This window comes from Nicotiana attenuata, chromosome 9 (assembly GCF_001879085.1).
Source record: "Nicotiana attenuata strain UT chromosome 9, NIATTr2, whole genome shotgun sequence".
Taxonomy (NCBI): Eukaryota; Viridiplantae; Streptophyta; class Magnoliopsida; order Solanales; family Solanaceae; genus Nicotiana; species Nicotiana attenuata.
In genome coordinates, this window is record NC_031997.1 from 36410764 (window position 1) to 36423608 (window position 12845).

The window sequence follows — 12845 nt, forward strand, 5'->3', positions numbered from 1 at the left end:
ATGAAGTCGTGCATCCTCATTTTCCAGTATCAATATTGCCCGTTGAACCTTGGACGTCTGTAAGTAGACTGGCCTTCTTCGAAGTTTAGAGGAGTAGCTATAAGGATCCTTTCTAGGTGTTAACCTGATAGAAAGAACCCGCTCTGATACCAATTGATAGAATATAAGGGTCCACCAAACTCTATAGAGAACAAGATTCTCTATCAGATTCAACAGTACACTTGGACGTCTGTAAGTAGACTGGCCTTCTTCGAAGTTTAGAGGAGCAGCTATAAGGATCCTTTCTAGGTGTTAACCTCATAGAAAGAACCCGCTCTGATACCAATTGATAGAATATAAGGGTCCACCAAACTCTATAGAGAACCTATCAGATTCAACAGTACACACACACAGCAGTAGATAAATGACAAGAGGAATTTTACGTGAAAAATTCCCAACTCTACGGGATTAAAAATCACGACCTACCCTTGTAGGATTTTAACTTCACTACTGAGCAACTTTTAGATTACAACCTATGCAACCTAGGAATTAAACTCTTAATCCTTCACTAACTTGTAATACTCTATTACAAGCCACTTTGTAATAACTCTATTACAAAGACTTTGCAACTTGACTAACTCTAGCCAAGACTTAAACAAACAGGTTTAAGGTTTACAAGGGTTTCCTACTGAAAGCTTCTAAACAAGCTAGATAGGAATTACAATTGAAGAACTATTACAAAGTTACAACTCAACTAAGGACATATAATGACTTGATGTGGAAACTGGCCCATAGTTGATTTGTTCTTTGTTCTTGAATCACTTGAAACTTGCTTGCTAAATAGTCACGTTAGTGAGCTTTTGAAAAGTTTAAGTAAATGTGTTTTACCTCCCTTGACTGTATATATACATGTGTGACATCACTTACAATGATGTAATCAAGGTAGGTAAAAAGTAATGGAAAGTTGACTGCAACACTATTCTTGCACTGTAGCGTGTGCATGCAACAACTTTCCAGCTGGAGAGTTGACTTCGTACAGTCTCCTCGGGAACTAGAAGGGACCTGTTCCCTCAGTTGTTCCTTCCACTCTGAAGAGTTGAATCATAACGCAAGCTGGATCCCAACCTGGAATCTCGTGATCTTAAGGTCTTGTAAATGTGTAATTGGTTCCTTATCTGGTTCTGGATAGTAAGTTTGTTAGATCATCAAAACATAAAGCAAAGTCTTATGACAAAAGTACTTGTAACCTATCAGGGCTACTTCGTTCTCATTGGTTTACGGCGCCGAAGCTCTAATACCGGTCCAAGACGGGGAGCCAAGTATCAGATTCCGATATGAAACAAAGGAATCAAATGACGAGGCCATGAATACGAGCTTGGAGCTATTAGATGAAAGGCGTGAAGCCCTTGTTCGATTGGCTGCCCAAAAGCAACGGATCGAGAGGTATTACAATCGAAGGGCCAACCTTCGATACTTTAACATAGGGGACGTAGTACTAAGGAAGATCACACTAAACACCCGGAATCCGAACGAATGGAAGTTGGGTCCGAACTAGGAAGGACCATACCAAATTCTCGAGGTCACCGGGAAAGGATCCTATAAGCTCGGAATGATGACCAGAGAACAACTACCGAACAATTGGAATGTAACTCACCTAAAACGATATTACTGCTAAGGTACGACCCCATTCATTTTCTTTTATTTGTATTTCGGACTAACACTTGCAGGTGATCGACAAGAAGCAGCACGAAATCTTTAGGTCTGAAAGCATACATTGCACTTTTTTTCCCTTGAACCGGTTTTGTTCCAAATGGGTTTTCCGGCAAGGTTTTTAACGAGGCAACAATGGATCGTGCTAACTTAGAATCAAGGACCAATCACGAATCGGTGTCAAAGCTAGCATTAACAATATCCGAGGTTCCTCTATAATGAACCTCGAATACTAGGGGGCATTACCCTCGGATATCGACTTTAGCAAGGAAAGAAACTTCGTAGCTAAAGGGTATCGATCGGTAGAATTTATTGTAAGGGCCAAATGGTCAAACGAACTGCGCCCGCATAGATTGCTCGAGCCCTAGCATAAAGCATGTACGCATGTGTAACTATTTTACGCAAGAATAAAGAGAAGTATCTTCCTTGCAATCATCATGTCTGTTAAAAAAAAATCTCTTATTTACATTTCTTAAAGAATTCCCTGCTTCCGATCCCCTAAAGGTAACGAGCCCAAGGGTCGCCTTAGCCTAAGATCAAACAATCACTCTCTTACTCGGGTACCGCCGTCCGAAAACAAACTCGAACGGTTCAAGCTCATAGACATCGGGGGTAAAGACCTATTAGGCAACCCCCGAAATCTAAATGGCCACGGCCATTCCCACTCGGGGACTGTTATCTTAGGCAAGTCTGGATAACTCGGGAAAGCAAGCCCATTGGGCAACACCCGAACTAAAAGGCTACGACCATATTAACGCGGCTCGGAGACGTCAGAGGCCCGTAATAAAAACAAGGCCTTCAAAAAGAAAATTTTCATAACCGGTTCTAAAGGCTACCCTCGGCGAATTGTAATCTTAGCTAATTATTGGGAGAAAGTTCCGGTAACACCGAACCCCCAAAGAATACCCTAAAACAAACATAACCTGATTATTTCATGCCAAGGAATTTTGGTCTTTGTGAATATAGATAAGAAAGCAAAGAGAAACATCCGAAAGCTGAGAAAGGGAAAGAAAGACTTATATATATATATATANTATATATATATATATATATATATATATATATATATATATATATATATATATATATATATATATATATATATATATATATATATATAAAGTCATAACAAAATTCTTTTTACAAGGGCCAAACAGCCCGATTAAACTTTTTACAAAGGCCAAATGGCCTCCAAAAAAATGCAAGAAATTTAAAAGGACAAAAACATCTAAGGGCCTAAGTGGACTGGTCCCCATCGGAGGAAGCATCTTCATTCTCGGGATCTTCCCCGCCTTCGTACTCGCTTAAACCCTCGGAGTCATTATCATCCTCGGGATAGGCTAACCTTTTAGTCTCAGCTTCGAGCTCCTAGGCGTTCTCGATCTCAGTTGATAGGTCGAACCCCGAGCATGGATTTCCTCAAGGACCTCCCTTTGAGATTGCCATTTAGCATGCTCGGTGATGTCTTTAGCTCGAACCTGAGCCGCCTCGGCATCGGCCTTATAGACGGCCACCACCTCATCGGTATTGGCCTTAACTACTTTTGCCTCCGATTTGGCTGCTTTAAGTTCCGTGGCCAGACTTTCTCGATCAGAGATGGCCAAATTCAGCTTGGATTGGAGCTCCTCGATCTTCTTGGCCTGCGCCAAGGACTTCTCCTTTATACCTCGGAGCTGGACTTCATCCGAAGTCAGTTGGGCTCGGGCGGTCTCCTTTTCTAAGGCTACGCGGTCCATGTTCTTTTTCCATTCTTCGACCTCAGCCTTCACTGCATCTACCTCTTCCCGAAGCTGCCCGATCTTGTCGACCTTCTGTTGGACCTGCGGGTTCCGACCATTAGTCAACATGTCCGATTCGTCATCACTAACTTTAAAAATTCTTGTTACCTGTTCAACCAGGTCGGCATGCTCTTTCTGAGCCACCTCCAACTCGGCCCGGAGGACCTTAGCCTCCCCTTCTCTTTGCTCACTTAGAAGCTTATAAGCGTCTCTTTTCTCAGTGAGCCCTCGGATCTCGGCCTTGTACTTGTTCAGCTCCTCCCGGTAGCGGAGGAGCGTTTCATGGTGGAGTACCGAAGCCTACAAACACAAGGAGAGGAATTACAATCATCTACAAAATAATCTAAGTGCACACTAGAAATTATTAAAAGGTATATGAGGTTACCCGATTCAATGCTTGTTGGGCTTCGTTGAACAAACAAGGCACTTCCACCTCGTTCATCTTGGACTGATCCTCCTCGGTCACCAAGCACCGAAGATAACTGGCCACCCCCACGGGGCAGAAAGAACCCGGGCATCTTCCGAAATGGACATAACAATTACCGCTTCTGGTCAGGATTAGGCTCGGGGTTGGGAACCGGTTGACTAATCTCGGGCTCGAGGCAGGTCCACTCGATGGACTCTTCTTCGGCACTGGTATATCACCCAACCCGGTGACATCCTCCGTAGTGGTAGAGTATACGCCGTCAAAGAAGTTGTTAAAGGGGTCTAACACCCCTTGTGGCTCTTCGGTGGATCGTTCTTTCAGCGCCTGAGCATCGGCAATCATAGACTCAGAAAATAATAATGGCGAACTGGAGAGGTCTATTACTCCAGGTATGCCCTTCGGGGCATTATCCGCTGTCCGGGAAGAACCGGCCACGATCTCATTATCGGCCTCCCCATCTCGAGGCGGAGTGGCCTCGCCCCCTTCTGGTTCGGGAGCTTCGGCTAAAGCTCTCTCATCGATCTCCCAAAGTCGAGACGATTCAGTTTCAGCACCCGCCGGTTCGGAGGCCTCTCGTATCACGACACCTGACCGCATGAGGGCTACCAGCTTGGATTTCTCTTCTTCTTCTTCGGACTCGTCCCTTAGCCGGTGGACGAAGCCCGAGGGTGCCGGTGCCTTCCTTGGGTTTGCGCGCCAGCCTCTTATTTGGTTTTTTCTTTTCCGAGTTCGGAGAACTCGAGGCCCTCTTCCTTTTCTTCTCATCATCCTGCCTCGGAGCAGAGGACTCGAGAGGCACATCCTCGTCACCGGATGGAGGCCTCATAGCAACATCCTTGGGCAGACCTACAAAAGAAAACGGAATCAATGAGAAATCAACGGCACGAGGAAGAAACCAAATATTATTGAATCGGAAAGAGAACTTACCATGGGAACGGGCGTCCCACCGACCCTTCGACAGCTCACGCCATGCGCGCTCGGAATACTGTACATTGCTAACATGAGAAAATGGAATAATCGAGAATCTCGAGTAACTGGCCAAGCCGCTAAAGTAGTGATAAATCCTGTTAATAAAATGGGTCTTATAGAAAGTCCATCTATTTCGAATCTCCAATGAAAATCAAAGAAATTGATCCATTTATAATCGTTACTAATTCATGATCTAGCATGTACAGAATGAAAACTTCATTCTCGATTCTACGAGAATTTTTATGAAAGCCTTTCATTTGCTTCTCTTCGATGGAAGTTTGATTTTCCCAGAATGTATCCTAATTTTTGGCCTAATTCTTCTTCTGATGATGTTAGAATTTTATGAAAGGTAACTATCTCGGTTTCATAGATAAATTTATATAGAACTTTTGAAAAAGACTTTCTTTCATAAGAAAGAAAATACTTACTATCTTTGGGATCTGATCCTACACCGCTGCTCAAGACTTTAGTGGATCGACTCTATTACATAAGTTAATTCCTAATTTTTACTTCACATCATGAGATAAGTATTTCTTCCATCATGACATAAGTACGCAGTTATTACTGTATAGGCCCAAAACCTCGCTAATTAATCTTTATGGTGCTTCCTCTATCTCTATCAATTAAATCCATATATCCATAGAAAAAAGTTGCTAGGTATTTTTATTTTTTCCTATTTTGACTTCTATGAAGTTTCTTTCTTTGCTACAGTTGATAAAAATCGTTGTTTTAGACGATGCATAAGTAGAAAGCCTATTTGGTTCTAGTAGTTACTTTACTAGATTTTTCTTTTTGTAAGGCTAAACAAATTGCTTCTGCTCCACGAACAGAGGACTGTGTTGGTTGTAAGAGATGTGAATCTGCCTGTCCAACAGATTTATTGAGTGTCCGAGTTTATTTATGGCATGAAACAACTCGCAGTATGGGTCTAGCTTATTGATACGTTCGAGAAAACTCTACTTGAATCCATTTAATTTTTTTACCGACAAACCTGTGCTAAAAAAAGTTGTGTTTGGACGTGTTGGAATTAGAAGAAATTTCGAGGTTCTTATTTACTTGAAAGGGTAATCTAGAAATAAAAGAGTCACTTTTATTTTCACAATTAATCGATTTATATGCTAAAAGGGTTTCTGCGACATGAGATCCTCGACCCACTCCTTAAGTAGGAACCGCATTCGGCATTCGAGCAACGGCTGCACCACAAAACGTCGATAATAAGGGAGGAAAAAGGAAAAACAATAAACAAAATCCTTAAGGCAAAGTCATACTTACGTTTCATGTTCCATTTATCGGAAAATGGCATGTTCTCGGTCGGGATTAAATCCGAGGTCTTCACTCGAACGAATCGGCCCATCCAGCCTCGGTCCCGATCCCCATCTATACTCGAGAATGGGGCCCTACTGGCCCAGCAGGCAAGTTTAATTAATCCCCCTCGATAGAGTCGGGGACTGTACAGGTGCATGAGATGATCGAGGGTGAAGGGACACCCCGCGATCTTGTTTACAAAAAAGCGGAGGAGAATCACTATCCTCTAGAAAGAGGGGTGAATTTGACCGAGGGTCACCTCGTACCTCTTGCAGAAGGCAATGATGACCGGGTCTAAGGAACTCGACGTGAAGGGGTAAGTGTAAACACTTAAAAAACGCTCCACGTGGGTAGTAATTGCTTTCTCAGGCGAAGGCACCACCACATGTTTATCGACCCAGTTGCAATCCTCTTTAACCTTGGAGAGAAGATTATCGGTGATCGAACATAAATATCTGGAGATCGGCTCGCATCGAACCGGTACCGAAGAAGTTTTCTCGACCTTGAAATCAGCACCGATCGAGCACCCACCAGGAACAAACTCTTCAGGGTGTGGTTCCGCCGCAGATCCATCGCCGGCAAGTCGTGACGAATAGGCAGTCTCCTTTTGCGGAACTGTCTTAGAACTTTTCGCCATTTTTCTTTTGAATAGAGATGAAGAAGAGGAAGTTAGAAGGTCGCGCTTAACGTTTTGGAATGAAGATAAGCGAAAATTCTTACAAAAGCCTCAAGAAATCTGATGCGGGTATTAGAGAATGCAAAAGGATTTTTTGAGAACAAGAGTAGAGGAGATTTATACGTAAAGTTTGAATGAATGAAAGTTTGGGTATTTATAGCTTGCAAACGACGGTTCAAAACCCGACCAGCAACTGACGAACATTAAATGCCTTTAAAGACGTGACTGACGAGACGTTTTGTCAGTTTTGTCATTTCTGGCGTGAAGAATTGAGGCAACGATCGAGGGCTCATATCGTTTCTCGTCGTTTACTCTCCGGAAAACGAGGGGACTATCTATATACGGTTAAAACCGGGCTCATCTATTGCAACACAGACCGGGGTTGAAAAAGGATGAGTTAAAGATCGACCTCGAATTGTATCGAACCAAAGTACGAAGTTAGAGCATGCATCTTTAAGATCATCGAGCCCATAGCTCCGGAACCGACCCCGACTCTGACCAAGCTGATCAAGATATTATCGGACCGAATAACGGAGAGCCAAAATATCCATAATCGATCGGATATCACGACGGGAATCCCAACACGTATCAACGAGTGGCCAAATAATTAGCAAATCATGATATTTCTTACCTTTTGTGGAATTGTATCTAAAGTAGGACTCCCCTACTATATAAAGGGGGTCTGATCATTTATAATACACACGGTAACACGCATCCAAAGGCAATACATTATTATTTCCAGTTCTTATTATTGTACTTTGTTACTCTGTTCTAATATCGATTGAGGTTTCCGACTCGAGGGTGACCAACCTTCAAAGCTAACATTGTTCAACTTGCGTGGTTTGCATTCATTTTTCTGTCATTGATTTCAGTATTAATCCGTTTTCTTAATTTGCATCAAATTATATCACGTATCCTTAAACCGCGTATAAATTCAATTGTTATCCGATTTTAAGAGTAAACATAATGATTTTTGGATTTTAAAGATGGTCAAAAAAAACTTACTTGATGTTTACACTACACCATATATAAACACTATTACAGGTTTTTACCAATTTGAGAGGAACAAGATCGGGAAGGATTTTCCCTTTGAAGAGCAAAAATGGGTGATACAGCATATCCAATTACTATTTGGCTGAAATCCTCGGAAAGAAGCCCTTCCATACTTATGATTTGATAGCTAAAAGATCCACTAAACAATTGATTAGTGACCAAACTTGATTGGCATACTTGTGTGGAGGTTGTTACAAACTAACTATGCCAACGTAACCGAGACTTGACAAGGAGCAGGCAAATCAAGGCTATGGCGAACTCTAGGTGGGCCAATCCACAGCATGAATTCCCCAGATGTGAGAGTGAGAGATACATACAAAAAACACTAATCAGGAGTTTAGTGATAATATTCCTTCTTTGTTACCTACGGTTAGCCCTCCAAAAATCAACTAGTGACTCCGTAATCCTGAAACATCATCCATACAAGACTTGGAATCCTAGAAATTGCACCCTGCCAAGACCATCTGCTGGCTTAATGGACTAATCATTCTAATAAGTAGGCACGACCAGCTAGCCACAGGAAGGAAAAAAGAAAAAGAGAAACTTGTGAGAAACTATAACTCGACTTTCTGGGCCGATGAACCAGTGTTCTTCAGCGAGAAAAGCCAACTAAATATTCTTGATAACTTACTGGAAGCAGAATTCTGCTGTCCCTGTTGCATGTTTGCGTTGCAAAGCATATTATAGTCATGTTTCAAGTGAGGAGCAGCTATTCTTTCCTGCAGAAGACAGTTAGATGGGTAAGTGATAGCCTATGTCTCAGTAAATTGAATCATTCAGTGAAATATGAAAGTAATACCTTAAATACTTCAAATGGGCAAAAACTTGAACTATTGCAACCCTACAAGAAGAGAGAGAAGCATCAAACTAAACTGAGTAAAACTAGCAAGGAACCAAAATTTTCAAAAAGAAAACCTAGCACATGTAACCACCAAAATTCCCAAAGGGGACAAATATAAGTCGCCTGTAGCACAAGTTGTTAGCAGCATTTTGACAAGTTATTTCTATAAGTAGTGTAAGTTCCCAGTCACTCTTTTAGAAAATTTTATTATAAAGAAAAAAATGGAAATGATGAGAAAAGAAGAGAATACGCAAAGAAAAAGGCAAAATGAAAGCTTTACACCGGCATGCTTGTCTTATGGCAACACCGATACAAACTGTTTCACAGGCAAGTTCTGGTGGTATGTCTTCTTTCCAACACTAGAAACACAGTATGGCGCTTTATGAACTTGTAATAGCTTTAGGATATGCGTGCATCGCGTGTACCCACTGTCAATGTGTATAAAATTTTAAAAATTACATAAATATTACTCCATTAAACAATATGTTTGAGTTATAAATAAAAAGATTTAATAATCAAAACTTTAGTTAAGTTCAAAATTCTAAGTATTAGGAAAATAATTAAATAATAATTTTGTCTATGGTAAAATCTCTATTTCAAGGGCAGAAAGTTCGATTATTATTTCGCCAAGGAGCTACCTGCTTTTTAATTTATATTTCTAGTTTGGGTCTGTTTCCTCCTCAACAAATGATAAATTAATTTTATCGCAAATAAATGATTACTATTTTTCCAACAATAATTACTATTTCAAAACCTAATGGTAGATATCGTTTGTAACATGTCGTAGTAAATTTTAAGAGTAGAAAAAAACGGCTTTAACAACCAAGCTTTTAAGGAAATATTTATGATATAAATTTTAGACGAAATGGCTTAAGGGCCACCTAAACTTGCACCCGTTTGTCATCTCGGTATACAAACTTACAACTTTCCCATTTAAACACTCCAACTTATACATTTGCACAATAATAAATCACTTTGACCGTTGACCATGCCTATGTGGAGGTAACATAGCTGACATGGCTAAACTGTGTGCAAACCACACTTGAAAGGCTCTTGAATATGATATTTTGATGGAAAAAGTATTAAAAATATATATAAATAAGGAAGAGATAAAAAAAAACACTTCCTCCCACCCATCTATCCTTCTTCTCGTCCGCACCCCCCGCCTTTGCTCCCAATGTCTCTCTTTATTTCTTTTGCTTGAAAAAGAATTTAGGGTCTTCTTTTGAGTTTAAGAGTCTAAAGAGTGCTGAAGAAAGATATAAAAGACAACCACAACTAGAAGTTGGAAAGCAGAAATCGTCGAAGATGTTGTAGGAGAAAAAAAGTTGACTTTTTTAGAATTGGCAATTGGCCTAACCGGTAGTAAGGATTTGGTTAGGGTCTGAACTTTCGAATCAAAGAAGACAACCAACTAAAGTTTTTCCGCTAGCATTTTTCTTTCTAGATCTGGTCTTTCCGCTAGCATTTGGGTGGTTTAAGATGGGGAATTCAAAAAAGAAAGAAAGGAATACGAGTTCATTTTTCCGGTGACTTTGCATTTTTTCCAGTGGTTTGAAGGTAATGATTTTTGGGACGAACTTAGTGCATTGATGCTGATTTTGCTTGTGGTAATGTGAATGTGAATCTAGGTGTTTTGGAGTGTGGATTTCAGATTTTTAATATGCAAGTTTCGAGTTTTAAAATTTGTCAGGTCCGTTTCTGCCGTTGTGGTGGCCATTGATGACAATGAGTAAAGACAAGATAAAAATAGCAAAAAAGAAGTGGGTTTCAAGAGAAGTGGGGTCCACAATTAAAAATATTTGAAAGACCAAAAATTGAAGATGTGGCAGCTAAAAATGTGACGTGTCATATTTGTTATAGCAATTGCGGGACACGCTCACTGGGAGGTGTTTATTAATAAACATTCTCTGAAATTAGAGTGCCTAAATGTGAAAGTTGTAAGTTTATATACCGGAATGCCAATTGGGTGCAAGTTTAAGTAACCTTTAGGCCATTCTGCCTAAATTTTAAGAACAACAAATAGTTCATATGAAAGGAAAATGAAGAGGCAAAATCGATCTTGTAGAGTTAAAATACAAGGACAAAGAACAAAAGTTACACAAGTCGCGGAGTTTCCTTGTCGGAGAAAGAGACCTTCCTCCTACTTTTTTGTATTCTTTGTTTTTTCTTAATATTTTGTGTCTTTATTAGGAAAAGATATCCAACATAGAATTAGATTTGAAAAAACTTATTTGATCTCGGACTCCTAATATTAGGGAAGTTTTTTTATTTTGCAATTCTCTCCAACGTAAAATATGTTTTAAAAGGGTAAAAAAAAAGGTGAACAATATTTCTCTAACGCCTTCGTGCTTTTAATATAACACAGATAGCTTTTACACTTATATCAGAATAGTGATTGGGACAAAACCACATTGAGGACAACATGGACCACGCAGCCAGTGAAAACTTTTTAAAAAAAGTTAAATTAAATTAAAAGGTACAGGAGAAATCTTCAGTGTCCTAGCAATTAGTGAAGACGAAATGCAAAGCAAGGACCATTCATAATCATATTCACCATAATAAAATCCAGACACACTTACTGGCAATGCGACGGGACGTTCATTATGTAGCACTTGCACAAAGTACTTGCTAGAGTTGTCCAATTGGCAGCTGTAAAGGACTAACATGTTATTTCCGGCAAAAGGAGCCACTACACTTCCCCGCCAGTTTCTACTTTTAGGAGGCTTCTGAGGAAGTTCCAAGCTTTGCTCTCTTTGTATTAGTTCAAACTCTGTAGCAACCAGAAGCAGATTAGAAAAACCGGAGCAGGAGCTAGTAACCATCCTACTGTACAAACACTCACCAGGTTCTTCAAGAAAGAGCCCGATCAGGCATGAAAAGGGAAGCAGAGTTTCTGCATGAGCAAACCGCATTCTTGCCTTTTCATAGGTCCCTCGAGCATATCCTTCTGGAGGAGGAGAATGTACAAAAAAGATTAAGAAAAGGTGAAAGTGAAAGAAGCACAAAACTAGATTACAGATTACTCCTAGGTGAAACATTGATTCACAGAGAACCTAATTCATTGTTTTAATCTAAGTTCAGTTTTGGAACTTTCAGTACATAAACATGCATGATGGAAACTGACATGAATAAGATAGAAGAATTTCAGATAAACTAGAGTGAAGTGATACACGGAGGCTTTCATACTAGGAATCAACAATATGAGGATAACTTGTACATCAGAAGCACCTAGTTAAAGGACTGCTTATAAATAAAAGCTTATAAGGAAGAATCTGCATAATTAGTGGCTGGATATATATTTTCTCGATTACTTGGAAGGAGAGAATAGCGAGATTTACACAAATCCTATTATAAAGGACAGCTAACAAGCAGAAGCTTAAATTCAAGGAATAAGGACAGAATCAGCAAATTTAGTGGCTGATCGGGGATATACATATTCTCTAGACTACTTGGAAGGAAAAACTAGAGAGATTTACACAATTGTTATTACATTATACTCATTTGGTTTGACTACAAGGAATAAGGAGTTAGAATCAGTTACACTCTCCACTATCTCTTCCTAAATGATCCCGTAGAAGCAACAAGGGAAGAATAAGACATTCATATGCCTCAGGACAAAACTATTTAACTCCCAGATTGATAGAAAAAAAGAAAAGAAAATAAAAGCTAGATGGACCAGTATTACCTTCTTTAGCCTTAATTGCCTGTTCCATTGAGTGAACAACATCCTCAAGCAGTGGCACTCCCATTCGATAATTTAGTGAATCACCATAGCCTTTCAGAATGAACAACTCCAAATCATCAGTCCACTCCAACAAAGAAACCTAAAATGTGAACTTGTCAGTGACCATGGATGGCAACAAGAAAGCTCCAACGTTCCATATATGAAAAGTTGGAGATGTACTTAAAATACATGGTGCACAACAAGTACATCTTATGTTTCAAGCGAACATCAAAGAAGTTAGCCAGATCTCTCGGCCTCTCGCCGCATTCCACGTTACGACCCAATAAAAACAAAAAGAGAGCTTGTGAACAAAACAGGAGTTAACAACTAACCAGAAATTCAACCTGGGAACCTAGAACCCTACCTTCACCTCATCCCCC

At 40.1% G+C, this 12845-nt stretch overlaps 1 protein-coding gene across 2 annotated transcripts in view; it reads right to left on the reverse strand.

Moving 5' to 3' along the window:
• The window catches only part of LOC109232259 (multiple inositol polyphosphate phosphatase 1-like), a 9006-nt gene continuing 3992 nt past the window's right edge, over window positions 7832–12845 (reverse strand). Inside the window, exons 7-12 of one of the 2 annotated variants that reach the window (XM_019397959.1) lie at window positions 12427–12565; window positions 11584–11688; window positions 11321–11511; window positions 8697–8738; window positions 8529–8616; window positions 7832–8407 (exon numbers count right to left, since the gene is read on the reverse strand). In XM_019397959.1, the coding sequence (XP_019253504.1) occupies window positions 8382–8407; window positions 8529–8616; window positions 8697–8738; window positions 11321–11511; window positions 11584–11688; window positions 12427–12565 (591 nt within the window). In that variant the 3' untranslated portion in view covers window positions 7832–8381. Of the gene's footprint in view, window positions 8617–8696; window positions 8739–11320; window positions 11512–11583; window positions 11689–12426; window positions 12566–12845 lie in introns of both variants that reach the window. The other variant, XM_019397958.1, reaches the window with a different exon arrangement.